The sequence below is a fragment of the Populus alba genome, chromosome 10, assembly GCF_005239225.2.
Source record: "Populus alba chromosome 10, ASM523922v2, whole genome shotgun sequence".
NCBI classification, from domain to species: Eukaryota; Viridiplantae; Streptophyta; class Magnoliopsida; order Malpighiales; family Salicaceae; genus Populus; species Populus alba.
The window spans coordinates 361,786-380,198 of record NC_133293.1 but is presented as its reverse complement, the minus strand read 5'-3'; the positions used below and the strand labels follow the sequence as shown (position 1 = coordinate 380,198).

At 30.4% G+C, this 18,413-nt stretch overlaps 2 protein-coding genes across 3 annotated transcripts; one reads left to right on the top strand and one right to left on the bottom strand.

Moving 5' to 3' along the window:
- Positions 1-699: 699 nt before the first annotated feature.
- On the top strand, positions 700-3,444 carry LOC118057353 (chromatin structure-remodeling complex protein BSH). 2 transcript variants are annotated; one of them, XM_073411652.1, is made up of 9 exons: positions 700-882; positions 964-1,153; positions 1,275-1,349; positions 1,463-1,510; positions 1,634-1,717; positions 1,814-1,852; positions 1,956-2,038; positions 2,189-2,251; positions 3,007-3,444. In XM_073411652.1, exons 1-9 carry the CDS (start codon positions 833-835, stop codon positions 3,113-3,115), a joined length of 741 nt encoding a protein of 246 aa, XP_073267753.1. In that variant the 5' UTR covers positions 700-832; the 3' UTR covers positions 3,116-3,444. The 2 variants fall into 2 exon arrangements, with proteins under 2 accessions (XP_073267753.1, XP_034925798.1); XM_035069907.2 differs by having other exon boundaries at positions 702-882; positions 970-1,153.
- A 1,763-nt stretch (positions 3,445-5,207) lies between these two features.
- Positions 5,208-6,390, bottom strand: LOC118057352 (uncharacterized). Its single transcript, XM_035069905.2, has 2 exons — positions 5,999-6,390; positions 5,208-5,723 (listed from the first exon to the last, which is right to left on the bottom strand). The coding sequence occupies exons 1-2, from the start codon at positions 6,096-6,098 to the stop codon at positions 5,599-5,601; spliced, it is 225 nt and encodes a 74-aa protein (XP_034925796.1). The 5' UTR covers positions 6,099-6,390; the 3' UTR covers positions 5,208-5,598.
- Between the last annotated feature and the right edge of the window lie 12,023 nt (positions 6,391-18,413).

Here is an 18,413-nt window from a genome sequence, read left to right as displayed (position 1 = left end):
CACCATTATTAATTTTATTTCTCAATTTTATGGGATTTTTTTTTAATAAAGGTTTGATAATTACGTTGGGAAATACTTTATGGTTTTTCAGCATTGAAAAGAAAATGAGGTGGCACTATAGAGAAAGGCTCTCCTCTTGGTTTAGTTGGGCACTTGATTCGGTCTTTACCTGAGGGCCTATCAAGTAATGAATCCCAAAGGTAGTTATGATCCTAATAGAACTAGAAAGCTAAACGATGACGTAGAGGTAGTGAAAAGGCAGAAGTTATTATTATAATTTATTAAAAATTAACATAATATTGTAATTATTTTCTTCATGATTAATAACATAAAAAAAAATAGTTGGAAACATATAATAAAATATATCAGCATGACTTGTGATTTTTTAAAAAATCCTAAAAAAAAAGAGAGAGAGAGGAGAAAAAGACTATAGTATTAATAGAAAATAATTGGAAATTTTCAATTAAGTACTTACATCCCTTTTCAAGGCATTTCATCCATATTTTAATCTAAATTATATATTTTTTATAAGAAGAAATGTTATTTTATAATAAATCTATAGTTTTTTCTATTAAAAAATTATAACGAGAGTTCTAATTGAGAAATCAAAAGGATTCAAGGGTAAAATTGAAAACAAATATAGTGATACTCCTCAAATAGTTCTAGAGCTATATCTGAGGTTGGCCTTGGCCCAAGTTCTTATTAAAAGTAACAAACAAGACGGGAGTAGTTTCTGTCTTGTTGATCATCTGGGAGTTTACAGTACAGTTCACAAGGCTGTTTGGCTTTGTCGCTTTGATTGCGGACTTCAAACTCAAACTGTAGAAGAGAGATGAAAGCGCTGCATTCATCGTCTTCAAAAGGGCCTGTCAAGTTCAGGATGTAAGTTTTTCTCTTTTCCCTTTTCTTTTTCTTTAGGGTTTCTTTCAAGATTTCTTGATATAACTAGAAACTGAGAGGAAGAAGCAGGCCAACAAGGGAGAACTTGGTGCCAATTCGTCTGGACATAGAATTAGAGGAGCAGCGTTACAAAGATGCCTTCACATGGAATCCCACGGATCCAGACTCTGAGATTACCATCTTCGCTAAAAGAACTGTCAAAGACTTGAAGCTTCCTCCTCCTTTTATGATGCACATTGTTCAATCCATACAGGTCCTGCCCAGCTCCTCTTCACTTTTTTTTTCTTTCCCTGTTAATTGATAAGAGCATAAGCATGCATTTAAGATTTCCCTTAATTTATCTCTATTGTTATTGTTATTATTATTTGGATCAGACACAGTTGGCCGAGTTTCGATCCTATGAAGGTCAAGATATGCTGTACACTGGAGACAAGATTGTGCCTATTAAGGTTTTTCTTTCTTTCTTTCTTGCACCGAGTATTGTTCTCTGTCTTACTGTTCTATTTGATTTCGGTTGCTTGCTATAATATGGAAGGATTTTGCTTTGTTTCTTTGATCTCAGCTCGATCTTCGCGTGAATAACACTCTTATAAAGGATCAGTTTTTGTGGGTAAGATAGCACTTGCTAATAATTAACCTTCGTTTCACTCGTATTCGTTCATATGCTCTATATTCTTCCACCAGTTCTTATGGATCTGTTTCTCTTAAGGCTTTTGTTGATTGTCAATTTCAGGACATGAACAACTTTGACAGTGATCCCGAAGACTTTGCTAAAACCTTTTGCGACGATTTGGGTATTCAAGACCCTGAAGTTGGAGTAAGCAAGGCTACTACTCTATTATCAGTACTTCCCTTCTATCTCATTCGCCTAAATGTTGATTCCTCAAGACCAACATTATCTTATTCTTTGCAGCCTGCAGTTGCCTTTGCTATTAGGGAACAGCTTTATGAGGTGACAACCTTTACTGCATACTTAATGTTTTTCCTTCTTCTTTTTTTTTTTAGAGTTGGATGCATTTCGATTTACCATATCTATATGCTACTTGTTGTGCCAGACTGCGGTTCAAAGTGTAGCTGCTGCAAGAGAAATCAGAATGAGTAAAAAGGGACGTCGCAGTGCTGAATATGTTCCTGCAAGGTTTCTTTCACAAGTCTTATCTTATTCTTGTTACTAAACATTTGTTCATTGTGGAAGAGGGTGTATGTTGAGATGATTTTAATGTGAAACATTGTCAGAACTTGAATCTCACTGACTCCGTCCCTCTCTCTCTCTCTTTATTGCTCATAGTAAAGCAGGTGGTACTTCATTGGATTTGATGAAGTTGTTCAACAACAAATACAGTGTGGTTCGGTATGTGGTTTCTATTTCTACCAAGTTTAATAAACTATAAGTTTTCTGAGACTTGAAGAATATACATATTGTAACGTTAATTTGCAGTAACTGTAATACTTCAAGGCAAGGGAACAAGTTTTTAATAACTTTAGTTTCCTACTCTGCATCATATAATGTTCAATGCATGTTTTGTCATAAATTAAGTGTAGCATATACCTTGTATCTCCTTTCTCATACCCCTCATAGAACACCTTTTGTAACTTCGTTATTCCTCTTCTTTTCTTTGAAACTGAATTTTGCATAAGCTTTCCCCAGTAGTTCTTGAGAGTAACTTGCTGATATTGTCCCAAGAATGGTAAAGAGAAGGAAAGGATAAAAAATGGATCCAGTTGTTGTTAAGAACTGGAGGACTCCGTTCCATCATTGCTTGATACCAGTAATCTAAAATCAAGTTGTGATGTGGGGAGGGATATTTAAGAAAACGAGTGGCACCCTTATTTTCTTTCTTCATTATATATTCTACCCCCTGGCCACTCAAGTGCGTATTTCCCTGTCTAAAGTTTACGCAGACATCTCCAGCTGCGTAATGTTCTATCCATAAATCTTTCTTTGAATTATGCAGATATATTTTTTTCTTTGTGATGCGCCATCTTTGAAATGTTATATTTTCGTTCATTGCATTTCATGTCCAGTATGCATTGAGGATTCCATTACCATGAAATTGTACTGGCAGGAAGCTTACGAGTGTTTGTTGATTTTCTCGTACGCCTCAGGAAAAGAAAGGATTGGGATGTGTATGGGCCTATGGTTGATCTCTTATCAAATGAGGAAGTAGATGCCCTTGAAGCACGGGAAGAGAGGAATGCTCGATCTATGATTTGACAATATCAGCTGGGAGCGTATGTATTGATTGCCAAGAGAATTGGGAGCCCAGTTCTACAAGATAGGCTATGTTGCTGCCTCTTGCTTCTTGTTTCAAATGCCAGGAGCTTCAGCTGTATGCGAATGACACTTTCCATTATTATGCACCAGGTTGATGGCTTGGAAGAGGAGAGGCATGTGCTTGTCAGGAGTCAAGTATCTTATGCGATGCTTAAAGATTTCCTTGTAAGAATTCTTTGGCATTATGATGGGCATGTAACAGATAATACTGCTATTAGAGACTGGGTTATCAATTCTCTCAACAAGCTGTGTATTAATTTACATTTCAACTTGAGTTCTGTGAGCGACTGCTGCATTAGCTTCCATCATCGGCAGCCTTTGGAGCTCGAAGAACTTCAAACGCTAAAGGTAACCGGTTGGTAACCTTGAGTTTGAGCGTGGACTCTGTTTACGGCCCGCATTCGAACGCACAAGGCCCAGCTCCATTTTGGAATTGTCTTTCCAATAATACCCCTATGATATACGCATGACAAATCTAAAAATAAATAGCCCTAAACAAGCAGCATCAGTTTTAATTTCTTAATAAATATTTGAATCAATTGTCTCCTAATTGTATTTATTTTTTCAAAAAACAACATTTTCTTCCAATCCAGAAATAAAAGCTATCAAGCATGGATATAAAATTCGGATCGATAACTTGGGTTTTTGATCGGTTGATTTTACTGGTCTAATGAAAACTTGAGCTAGATAATCCTCTTGATTTATAACTTGATTTTTTTCCAAGTGTATTTTAGTGATAGGAAAATCTAATTGAACCCAAGATTAATATCAACCTAACTAATAGTTGGAAGAAACAACTTTTGAGGTATCCTTTTTGTAATTAAAGAAAAATATTATATACTACAATAAGCTTTTATTATTAAATAAACTACATGTAACAATATATGATCTATTTTTTAAAAAAAAAAAAAATGCAATGCAAACACATTTTTAACTGTATTTTTACTAAAATGTCGACTCATAGAACTCCATGGACTAGAATAGCTAATATTATTAAACGCTAGAGCCAGCACGGCCGGTTGGATTTTGAAGACCACCGGAAATCAATGTTTTTCATAATAGCAAACTAATGCAAATAGCTTGAACTCGACACCAAATACTCACAGATATTTTAAAAAATAATTTATATATTTATAATATCATGAATTAAATTTTAAATGGAAATTGGTTCTAAGTAACCTGTTAAAGAAGTTTATTAATTGTTTTTAATGACTATCTCATGATTTGAATTTAAAAAATAATAAAATAATTTTTTTTCTTAACCACTAGAGCAATCTATTGAATTATATCTTGTTAATTCTGATATTGAATTCTTTGACATTTCGAGGCTGATTTGAACTTGGATCTTTAGACCCTAATTATAACTCAAGAAACAGGACGATAAGATTATTTCCATGATTAAATGACATTTAATTACTATTTTAGGAAGTGAATCGCTCCAAATTCTAAAGAGAATGTTTTACTTTCTATTTTTGTTTACCCTATAAAATAATTGTCTTGTTAAGATATATATTAAGCTCTGCATTTTACTACAATACTCCCAATTAAATCCCATTTAATAAAAGACCTACATTTATGAAGCCATAGTTTATAATAAATGTAAGGTTTAAAGATTGTGACATAGCATTTCAATTAATTTATTTGGTAAGTGTAAATAAGCAAATATAATAATGGAATTAGTTAATTAGATAATACATGTAAGCATAGGATATATTTCTTAATGTGATTATGATTTTTTGTTTTTTAAAATGTTTTTTATGTTAAAATAATATTTTTTATTTTTTTTATTAGCCTGTATTTCCGTCCGTGACATAAATACATTTGCAGCTTTTTTATTTTTAAATAAATTTGTACTTTTTTTTCAAAACAAAATAACGGTAAAATAGATGGATAAAATTTATGGGGGAAATCAACGTCCGAAATCAAGAAGTGGGGCATGGCGTAATCTGTTCTTCCAATAGGAAGAGCATATCCATCTCGAAATCCAACGACAGATAAGGCTCATTGCTCCCTGGCATGAAGCCACTTAAGATGTCATGATATGCATGCACAGGCATGCGTCCATCATATGTTATATTATATAATCCAAAAACAAAACACGAAAATAGAATAACATAAAAATAAAGCGATCTAAATTGATTTCCATTAAATCTCACCGTGATTTCCATTGATCACAGGGATTCCCTATTACATACTGAGATCTCCCACCACCACCACCACCTCCTCCTCCTCCAGCATCACCGATTCCTAATCCAATAACGGGCATTCTAAAAATCTGCCTACTCCCAGTTCCCTATCATGATGTGATGATATCTACAGACATGTATGCATGCATGTATACCAGATCCATGCATACGCACACACCATGACATGATCCTGGGCTGGTACATGCATGAACATGTACCATGTGTGTAGCTAGGGGATCAAGAAGCGGTCATGTCGCAGGTGGCGGATTTGGACTTGTCAAGAATCGACCACATCACTTGAACATCTTCATAACCACATGCCATGACTTCACCATGAAGGTCCATCGCCCTTTTCTCCTCCCCTGCAATCGATGCTAAATATCAATAACAAGTAATTACGGGATAATTAAGCTAAATATCAATAGGGTTGTGTTTGGCAACGCATTTGCGCTATGTTTTGAGCTACAAATTGATGCTAAATATCAAAACCATATTTCCAACCTAAAAGCAATTACCAAACAAACAAACACTTGGCCCTTTTGTTTATGCTGTGAATTTGATGAATCGTAGTTTAAAACGCAGCAAATCGGACAGGCGAAAGAGCAAATGGGGAAATGAAAAATGCCAGGAACTGTACCTGGCTGGGACTTCTTGTCCCTGGTGACGGGTTGCTGCTGGTTGAAGAAAGTGCAAGCTTTCCTGAAAGGGGATGTAATGGTTTTTTTCCAAGAAGCCATTAGCTGATACTTGGTCCTTGCGTGCGTAGAGGTGTGTGTCGTCGGAGGAGGTGGAGGTGGAGGTCTGTTTGCTCTGATGCGTCAACGGAGGAACTAGTACCCTCTTCTCTTGTTTATTCTATAGGAGTCCTTGTCTGTGTGTGTTTATATAGAGCAAGTACTAAAGGATAAAATAGGAGGAGGAGGATCAGAGGAGGAGAGGAGAGGAGTGGAGAGGCAAGATCCGTGAGATGAGCATAGAAGGGGAAGCAAGCACCCTTCTTCTCTCTTTCTCTCTCTTATCTATCATAAATTAATTAAATAAAAAAAAAAAACTTTGTAAAAGGTCGGCTGTACCTCAGCACATGGATCGTGCTCCCAAACAGACCTCGACACGTGAATGCCTTTACTTTTTTCCTTGGATGTGACTGAGCTTTGTCAACTCTAACAAAATTAATTAATTACAAAAAACTCCAAATTTCCCACCTATCAATTATCACCACACACACCATTTCACATTCACCGACGACGCTAGGATCTAAAAAAAATATCTCTGGTACGGTAACTCGGGCGAAAAAAATATCTGAAAATTAATGTAGTCTTAACACAAATGTATTTTAAAATATTGTTTCTATGTTCAAGGTTAAAAGATGGGATTTAAGGCCACCAAGAATGGAAAACAAAACAAAGAGAGAGAGATACAACGATGGGGGTAAGAGAGAAAAAAAAAATCATCAAAAACATATATGAGATGCCGTTTTTAAAAATACTTGATATCATTAAAAAAAAATTAATTATATTTTAAAAAATTATCAAATAAAGTTGTATTTAACCATAAATTAACTCAAAACAGAACCTTTAACAAATTACAAACATATTTTATAATCTTTTAATGTGTTGTTAGAATTGTCTTGTCAATATCTTTTTAATAAAACTATATATTCTGAAAATAAAGCTCTAATATATCTTTGATAACCTATTCTTTTCTAATAATTAGATTTTAAATTTTATTTATTATTGAATTTTTATAAAATGTTAAGTTGATTTCTTATACATATTAATTCAATCAAGAGAGACGTGATCTTCATACTTTTCTAACATGTTAGTCTTTCAAAAAAATTTATCAAATTGTGTTATAAATCTAAAATACCCACTACTCTGCCATAATAGCTTGTTTTTCTTTCACAAATCACATGTTACAGTAAGTTAATTAAAGATTTCATTTGATTTTTAAAAGTTATTATAAGTTGTTTTTTTTTCATATATATATATATATATATATATATAGATTTTATTAAAGTTTAAATAAAAAAATTACAAAATTAAGTTTAAATCTTACTCCAATAAATAATTAAACCTTTTAATTCTTGACTTAATAATTTTAACCTGTACTATTTTTTTTAAGTTATAGGTTATTTATCCAACATAAAAAAAATTAAATAATAACTCTTATTATACACCGTTTGGAAACTTGATGTAAATCATATTTTTTTAAAAAAAAAATTTGTTAAATTTTTTTTGGATCGTTTTTATATACTAATATTAAAAATAATTTTTAAAAAATAAAAAAATATATTATTTTAATATATATTTAAAAAAAAAATACTATAAAATATAATCATAACTACATTTCCTAATAATTAAGACCAAATGTCCTTGTATAGTCCTATCTATAGCGTCTCTATACTATCATTCTATATAAACAAACAAACAAATAAATAAATGATTAGTTTGACAGTTAAGGAGTTATCGTACTCTAAATATATGATGATGATGATGATCAAAGCAAACAATCCTCCATCTGTGTTTTTGTTTTAAAACAAGGGAAGGAGGGTCTGGTTGAAACACACACAGCACAGCACTGTGTCCTGCTCAGTTGTGTTGATTATTGCCCGTAGACAAAATGGATGGAGCATGTGTTCTCCACATGCGCTAATGTGAAAGGGAACACTCCATGTCCATGTGGGGACTTCGTGTTCTTTAATTAATTATCATCATCATCATTAATCATGCCAATTAATGTTAAACTAATTTTCCCTCGATAAAAAACAATTCATTGATTTTGCACCTTAGATTTTATGATCCTTTTGAATCTACTCCTAGGTAATTGAATTGACAGAAAATCTCATAAAAATCTTCCTAATTTACTCTAAACAACTCCGTAAAAGAAGAAGAAAAAATATCCATCATCTCTTTTCAACCTTTGAATGTACGCTTGTATGCCATAATAAATAAATAAATAAACCTTATATTGAAAAACATTTCATCTTCTTATTTGATTCTGTGTTTTGAATGATGAGTGGGTTTTTATTTTTTAAAAAAATTATATATAGTTTGAATTTTGATTTTATTTGAATAGTTCTTGATGGTTGTTGTTGTTGATGATTATATTTAGGTAAAATAAATGATTTCAACATTTTCTTACACACACATATATTAGCACGCGTGGATGTATATATTCATCACAAGAAAAAAAGAGGAATTAAAAGGATATTATAGATTTTTTTCATCATTTTCTTAATAAAATCCTAACAAAAGAGGGAAGTTCTAGAATTATATAGTTTTGGATGAAAATTAAAAAAAAAAAAACATTAATCAGATAAAATACGTTATAATTTAGCCTAAGTTTGGTAATCTAGCCATCTCATGGGTTAAAAATGTGTTTTTCTTTCATTTTTCAAGTTTAAATCTTGAAATTATCATAAATCTAATTGAATATAGAGTGTATTCTTAGAATCAATCGAAGAGAAAAACTAATCTTAATTCAAACAAGTTCATATATTAAAAGAAATAATAATAGTAATTAATGAGACACATAGTTCGAAAAAAAACCCTACAATGATGATGATAATGTCGTCGACTCTAATCATGGGGTTGACATCCTTGGAAGAAGTGACATATGCTCTGCTTTAATCCTAATCCTAATCCTAATCCTAATCCTAACCCTAATTATAATTAATTCCAGCTTCTCGGTACAATACCAAATGCTCATGTTTAATCCTCATTTTCTATCACATTACAAAACAAATTTGCAGTCAAGGCACTGCCTTCCTCGAACTCCTAAAAATATCAATACCGTGTATTCAATACAATACATATTTAATGTGAAACCTATCCGGGCTTGATACGGTTCAGATGGATCACGAGTTTAAATTTTTTTAAAAAAAAAAATTAATAAATTAAGTGTTGGATTTTGACTAAGTTGATTGAATTAACCAAAATTTTCTTCTAGATTTAAAATTAAAATAATTTTAAATCAATTTGTCCGCGCCGATCCGAGTCCTACAACAATGATTAAATAAACTTGGAATATATTGTAATTGAGAATACATATAGTCATCATATGATCAGTGCAGTTTTGCTCCAAAGCTAGGTTTGTCTAATTATGTCCGAGGAGCAGCGAAGAAGGAATACATCCCCCCCTTAACCAGTGAAGTCGAAACCTTCATTTCTGCCGAGGAGGAGCAGCCCTCTGCTGTGTTGTTTGTTTATTACAGCAGCTCACATGCTGCCCGAGAAACCAGACAATGGTAGCAGTGGCTTTCACATGTACGCACGCAGGTATATTATTGATTGATTGTGGACACTGGACAGGATATATATATATATTACTTCATCATTGTCAATTGAGGCTTTGAACTTTTGATCTCATCACTTTTGTCCTACCAGTAATGCTCTCCGATGTCCCTCCACTGAAATTACGTTGTTTTGACCGGATTGTTCGAGTGTTTTTCTCTTCATTCCGAACTGGTTAATATTTTAGGTTAATTGAGTCTCAAATTATATCACCAGGTTAATTAGAGTTTTTTTTTTTTATTCATATGAAGTGTTTGGAGTAGTTTTCACATATTTTGATTAATATTCACGGATTTTGAAATTAACAACAATGTAAGTCTCCAATGACTGTCAATATTAGCAATCTTAGAGTTCAAACCTGATATTAAAAAACAAACAAATATTTTGATCACAAGCTCTTATCACTAAACAATCAATTAAATGGTTAGACAATAAGGGTTTTTAAACAATGCTCTCGTGGGCTGTGATTAGGTAAGAAGTAAAAGTTATGTTGATTAATAATAATAATAATAATAATAATAATAATAACAACTTAAAAGTATAACAGGCACTCCTCTCTACGTGGATAACCGAAGATGGTCGGTTTGACTTGTTAGTTTCGAACCAGTGCCATGTTTCTCTTACTCTTTTTTCTTCTCTCGAGTTGACTGCTCTGCCCAATGAAATCTCCTCCAGTATTAAAAATAAATAAATAAATAAATAGAATAAAAGAATAGAGGTGGCTACTGCTACATAATTATTTTTTGTTTTCAATTTTCAAGAAAGGCTGCTTCCTTTTCTTCCTCCGTTGAACTTTTATGATTGGCTACAGTGCACAGTCCACAGACATGCAGAAAATACTGTGATTAAAGCATGTATATCCTCAATTATTTTGATTATTATAATTTCCATTGCAAGAGACCGTTTGCTACCATTTTCTGTTTTTAGAAAATTAAGAAAATATTTTATGTTCATTGATTTCTTGATCTTTTAACAAAGATTTGTAAATAAAAAAAATTGACATAATTTAAAAATATAGTAATATATTACCAAATAAAAATATATGTAAAAGAAATAATATTATATAATTTAAGTGGTTGCTGTAATAATAACAACATGATATTGGCTCATTAAAAAATACTCTAAAAGATATGATTTAAACATTGTGCATCCCGCCACTATTCAACAAGAAATAAATAACTGTGAATTATCACAGTGATTTACTTTTATTATTAACATGCTTATAAATCCAAATTAATGATCAATTAAAACATATTTATCAAGAAAAAAAATTAAAAGATAAAGGATTAAAATCTAAATTGATGGCCCAACTTGTCTGGGTTTGGCCCAAGAAAGTTGGTGCCTTTAGTCCTATGGGCTTGGTGTGGGCGACCTAGGCCTTCTAGCCCAAAAATTTTTATTTATTTATTTAACATGTGGTATTATATGTGCATTTTTTAGCAGATTACATGGACAAGAAGTTTAAACACTGCTACTTCCAACAAAGTATTATAATACAAACTAATATTTAGAAGAGTGTGGTATTGGGGTAGTGGTTATTTTTTAAAGTGTTTGTTATCATGAAATATATTGAAATAATATATATATTTTTTATTTTTTTAATTTTATTTTTAACATTAAAAATATTTGAAAACATAAAAATATTAATTTAAAATAAAAAAAATCAATTTTTTTAAATACTTTCAAAGGGATCTTAATACAGCTAAGCAGTGTGAATAGTTCGTTATTAACTTATTATTGATAAAAATCATATTCTTTTCTTTTACGTAAACAAGAGATATATATATATATATATATATATATATATATATATATAGTTAATAAAGAAGTAGGTGGGTCGTGGGCCCCCACTTCCTTCAGTTCCAATATCATCGCTTCGCTTCTTCTATTTTCAATCATTATTTCCCTCTTGGTTGGCGTGAGATGAGATTATTAGTCCCACATTTTCACTTTAATCCAATCACAAGCAACCACAATAAAATAAAAGCCATAGCTATAAAACTCGATCGGGTTTTAAAGCATTAGATGGGTAAATCTGAATTAATTTAAAATAATGTAATTTTATTTTGAATTTTTTAAATCAAATTAAAATTTACTTAAATCTTAATTTAATCAGGAATTAATCTATTAATTCAAGATAATCAAATTAATTCTATACAATTTAATATAAAACCTAACTTAAATCTGATCTCCCCACATTTACTTTCCAAAGACACCAAGTTTTATAACAATGGTCAAAGCCCACAATCCTCCATCTATGCCTATAAAGCAACGAGCACACCAAATTAATGCGAGAAACTCTTGACAAACCCAACAATTTCTGCATATCAAATTACCCTTTGCAGAAGCTTACTCGTTTTTTAAAGAACTGTTAATTCACTTTTATAAAGGGTTTTACATGTAATTTAAAATATTCTATTATATATATATATATTTTTTTATCATATTATCAAATTAATCAATATTAAACCCAATTCTTGGGTTTCTCTTACTTCTTTAAAAATACTATTGTCACTTCACTTTTTTTTTTGCTTTTAAAAAAAAAAAAATTTAGTTCGGACCACAACATGATATGGACCACCAATCTAATTAACAAAATCTTGAAGGCATGATGAAATCACTACTTACCATGCCTCTATTCATACATTTATAAATCATTGTGGATTGTCTTTCAATATATATATATATATATATATATATATATATATATATATATATATATATATATATATATATACCCTTATAAGCACAAATAAATTGCCAATTAAAGTTAATTTATTTAGGAAGAGAAAGATTCAAAGACGGAGAATCAAAGTGAAAAATATGGTGAAAAGAGGTGGTTGTTTAAATTTGGAGTGAAGAGTTTACTTTTATCCTAAAACTTTTTAAATTATAAACTTCTGAACCCTCCCAATTTTAAATTATCAATTTTGATATTAAACTTTTTATTTTTTATTTTTTAGTTCGTAGTTTGAGAGAAAAGAGAAAGTGGTTAATTTCTAATGATAAAAAAAGAATCTTGATTAATATCAATTCTAGCCATGAAAAAAAAAAGACTTTAGCGTTAATGGGTTGTGTTGGATGATGAAAGTCTTTCCGTAAGTGTTATTTTCTCTTAACCTTGTATGGGATGGTAGATCTGAGCTCGAGAAGAATTTTGATCCCGAGTTGATTATGGGTTTTCAAGCTGTTTTTTAGATTATTTGAGATTATGAATATATTTTTTGAAGGTTTTTAGTGTGTGTTGGATTAAAATGGTTAAAAATGGGGTTTTATTTGGTGTAAAATACCTTTATCATAACTTTCCAGCAATATGTGATGGCCAAAATCTAAGTATGTTGCTTGCTATTATAAATTTTTTATTAAACGTGATTGAATCCATTGACCAATTAAGTATTTAATAAGTTAATTTTAGTTAGTTAAGAATCTAACTTCATGAATTAATGACCCGCATGACACATATCTAGTCTATAATGTAATGTAACTAGACAGTTGTTACCTTTTTCTTTCTTTCTTTCTCTTAAGAAATTACATGCAATAAGTAGAACTTAACTCACAAGAAGACGAAAACTACCTAATAATTAATACTTGGATTTTTTATCTTGTGATTTGAGGTTGATCTTCTCAGGCTTTGCCCATTTTAATTTTCATATTCAAAGATGAATACCTCTTAAATAGATCATGTTTCGAGAGAAATACAGCATGCATGCATGCATCAAGATCTTTTCTATTTCTATTTTTATTTTTTCTTCTTGTACTCAGTTTTGAATTAAATTGGGCTTCTAGCTTGAGGCTTACATGGACACTTGATACTTAATGGGCCTATGGGGCTTCCATGGCGGCAGTGATCGGTTATTATCTTAGGATAAAGAAAACGGAGAGAATTAAGATTGAGGAGATGTGCCCTTTTGAGAAAACAGTGATCGGTTATAATAATATATATATATAGTTAGGATCGAAATTAAAAAGGAAGGAAAAGAAGTCTCACGGAGGAGTGGTTACTCCAAAGCACCGTAGCATGGGTGGTGGAATTTTTTTAACCAGAGGATTCCCGGCCATGTTATCGTCAGATTGTGGTCACTGTTGAATAGGCGGCGAGGCTATCATCAAAGGGAGGAGGAGATGTTTTTCCTCCTCCACTCTCTTTCTATGGCTTCGATTTGCCATGGCCATCACGTGATATGTTGAATGTTTTCCAAAGAGAAGTAACCAATCGTTCTGTAGTATTGTTGACATAAAGTAGTTTCCACATGACATTATTGAACCAAGCATGAGTGATTTTCATATATTATCTTATGAAAAAAATTCATATTTGTCCAGCCACATCTAACATATAGCAGGCAAAGTTTTGAATAAAAATCAATTGAGTAGCGAAATCACTTTTACCCTCTTCACAAAGTAGTGTTTATTAGAACTATATTTTTCTTTTTTAAAAGAAAATTAAATTTAATATTTTAATTATATCTTTTGACAATGAATTTATTAGAAATTGAGCTTTATATTCTATTTTAATTTATTTTTTATAAAGCTATTCTAGTTTCATGATCTAGGTTGCGAGTATTACCGGTTAATCCGTTCCACTCGAGTTTTTTTGGGATAACCTAGGTCTTTTTTATAATTGATTTTTTATTCGATTCCATCCTTGAACATTTGGGTTGATTGAGAAATAATTTTAATAATTTATTTCAATTTACTTTCCATAAGGTTATCACATTCTCATAACCCGAGTCAAGGGTTTGATGAGTTAATTTGGGTTGACTCAAATCTTTTTTTCATGTCATTTTTAATTGATTTTTCTTTTAATCTCATCCTTCAACATTAGATTGATTAAGAATTGAACTTCATAATTTATTTTGATTTATTTTTTATTAAATTATCATGGTCTCATGATCTAGGTTTAGTAAGTTAACCCGGATTCAAGCTAATCCCTTTATGGTTTTTTTTTTTTTTAAAAAAAAAAACATTAGCAATGCTTAGATGCTTTTTAATTTTTTTTTTAAAATTTGATCCAAGAAGCAACATAAAAAGTAGATAAATGATTCAATCTAAAATATATAAGAAAAAAAATAAAAAAAAGTCTATTTAATTTATTTATATTAATTAAAAATATTAGTCATTTTAAGTTCATGACCCATCACTATTTCCTATTTTGTATTAGAATTTTCTATAAACACTTTTTAACCATATGAAGTTTTGTATGTAAAAGTTTTTTATTCAATAATAAGAATATTTTTAAATCAACTTGCTTATTAACTAAGATTAAATTAATTATTGGATGATATTAAGGGTTCATCCTTTCCACGCCGAGTCGATGTACTATATTTAAAGGGTGTATTAGTTGTTATTTTTTAAATAATATTTTATTCAAAAATATATTAAAATAATATATTTTTTTTATTTTTTTTAAAAAATATTTTTAACATCAACACATCATAATAATCTAAAAATATAAACTTAAAAAAATAAATCTAAATTCAAGAAATGAACAAGGGAATAAACCTGCTAAAACCATTACGTAAACTCCTTGAAAGTACACAAAATCCATTTAATATTTTTAATTAATATAGGTGGACTTTACTTGAACAGTATTATATTTTTTTTTACTCTATTAACTCAATCCAACAACTAATAGAAAACCAATGAATGCATCAAATTGTTTTGGTCACAGACTGCAGAGCTCAATCCTATATAAAATAAAATCTGATTACGGGGAGGTAAAGATTTAGTCTGGTGCGCACAAATTAGTCGAAGATACCCTGCATTTTCAGATTTAAAAAAAATAATAAAAAAAGTATCATTCATTTGGATGGTAAGTTGCTCAAGGTTCTTGGTCAGAACACTTGACCAGATTCTTATCAACGCTGAAAACCCTTTAATTTGGCGTGAAGAATCTTCCTCTATAAAATATACAAAGCCAAGCTAGCTAGCTTCATCATGCAGGACTTATCTCCTTCAATTATTATTATTATTATTATTATTTTCGTGTTTTAGAGTTTTATGACCTCAGTAGTAAAATTAGTAGACTGAAAGGTTTGAAGACCGATAACAATGCTTGAATGTTACGGTTGATTATTTTTTGTTTAATTTGGTTTTTATTAATAAAAATAATCAAATTAAAATTTTATAAATAAAATAAAAATTGATTTTTAATAATAAGTTTCAATTTGGTTTGGTTATTTTATATTAAAAATAAAAAATATATATTGTTTTTTGGGGTTTTTTTTGGACTTTTTAATGGGTTGTATTATGTGCTTGTTTCAATTCTGTTCGGTTTTTTCGGTTCGGTTATTTTATATAAAAAACAAAAAATTATATTGTTTTTTTGGCTTTCTAATGGGTTTTATGATGGGCTTGGTTTCAGTTCCGTTTTGATTTTTTTGGTTCAGTTATTTTATATTTTTTAACTAAACTAGTGCAGTTTTGTTGAGGTTTTTCAGTTTCATGTTTATGAAATTAAAGTCAAACCGAACTAAATATTTTTTAGAATATTCTAATTAGTTTAATTAATTTTTTTTTTATAATTCAGTTTTTTTGTTATTTTTTTAATTTAATTTGCTTTTCTTTTTTTTTTCACCCAGTCACCTCCTGCTTAATGCACATAAAAATATCTTACAACCACCTTTAAAAATCAGTTTATTTTGTAAGGACGTTTTATCTTATTAAGTTTGGTTTTACAAAGTAATTTATTAATGATATCACCTGCCATAGTAAACATCACCGTTCACCTTTAACTTATCATCCTCAGTCCTCACTTGTCTTGTTATCACCGCCACCGCTGCCACTCTCGCCTCCTCCTCCATCGCCACTGTCATTACATACTCTCATAAATATAATCATTATTTTCAGTGGTGGAGGAGCTGACAAAACTCATTAATTAATATTGTGCACACATAAAAGAAATAATGTTAAATCTTAGGGACAAAACTATATATTAAAATTTAAGTTCTTTCACGTGGAAGATTTTTTCTAATCTTGCCCCCAAAGAAATTCCCTTTTTATTTTATCATTATCATAATAAGAGGGGAGTAAAAAAAAAAAAAAAACCAATTAAACTGAGAAAATAAAAAAAAAAAAAAAAAAACCAAACCGTAAAAAAAAACGATTAATTTTTTTTAAAAAAAAACACCGATTGGTTCGGTTTCATAAGCCTGAAATCAAAAAAACTGAACCCATACTAGGAAAAAACATAGAAAAAAACAGAGCCAAATCAAAAAAAATCAAGTTAAACTGGAAAAAATCAATCCAAACAAAAAAACTGAGTCAATTCGGTTTAAACTAGTTTTTTTTTTTTTTAAATTTAGTATGGTTATTTTTTTTTTAATAAAAAATTAAACCAAACTAAAAATAATCAGTTATAATCATGTAATTTTTATATTATATGAAGCATTGTAAAGTGTTTTAGAAACATTTAAATAATTTCCATTGATTGTTTTTGCACTTTATACAAAACAAACACTCCCTTAGATATAGAATAAAATCTCCACAAAGACAAGCTAACTCATTAATTTCTTTTGATCGAAGCTTAGCTAGCTAGCGAAGAAATATTGTACGGATCATAACTCGTTACGAAATACTGGAAATTAAGGAAGGGAGGAAGTTAAAGACCATCACTCGTGTACGATCGAGGCAGCACATGCAAGAGCTATATATATATATATATATATATAAAGAAGTCTGTGAATTAAAAGGATATCGAAGGGTGGATGGACGTCCTCCTTCCATGCAGCTGCCAAAGGAGGAGCAGAATCTCAGGGAGAGGGTAACTTTTAGCCTGGCATGCACCTACGGTGGAAAGCTCCACCGGCATGAGTTGGATACCGAAGGCATTGGGTTCTAATTTTGCCATTTTAAACCTTGGCAGAAGAAAGAATGGCCCCTAAGGATTTAGACTCAACTCTACTATAGGAAATCTATTATTTTGAAATTAAAAAGACATGCACATGCTCTTTTAAAAAGATGAGAAACAAAGGATTTCTTGGAGCAATTCTTGGGAGCCAAGTACTTTTCCATTTTTGTAATTGTATGTGTAGATCGGAAAAGAAAACTTACTTATAAGAATTCATTTTTTTTATTCCTGGATCAATTACTTTAATGCTATTTTAATTACTAGAATCAAAATGATATTTCACAATACGAATATCTTTTTAAATCTTGTCAAGTTAAGACACAGAGTCAAGATGGAAGAAAAAAAAGAAAGAACTATGTTCTTTCAATAATAAAAAGTTAATATTTCATATGAGTTATGTTCATTTATACATGATTAGAGGAAACAGTTATTTTCTTTAGTAATTTTTATAATAACTTGGACAAGGTCTATCCATCCATCATGAACAGATTAGACCTAACCCAATAACCAATAGTATGAGCATGTCGATTAGAAACCACGTAAGTGCATAAGGTAAATAATTGGCTTGGAATTAGTCGACCATGTTCTATAGATAAATTTAAGTCATAACTATCAATATTTTTGAAATCAATATAGTTATGATTTTTATTAAATGTTTTTTTTTGCTAATTTAAAAAACATTCTAACCATTCACTAATGTAGTGAAATAAAATCATAACCCTCAATTTTAATATGAATTTACCTAATATAATAATCATATTAATTACCTCCGACTAATTGAGAAGACTCAATCGATCCTCCATGAGTGCATGGTATGAGAATTGAGAACATGCATGAGCACTACATGCACGTCTGAATGTATATATATAGAGTGAATAAAAACTAAAGACGACAATGCTATATAGATTTTTGAG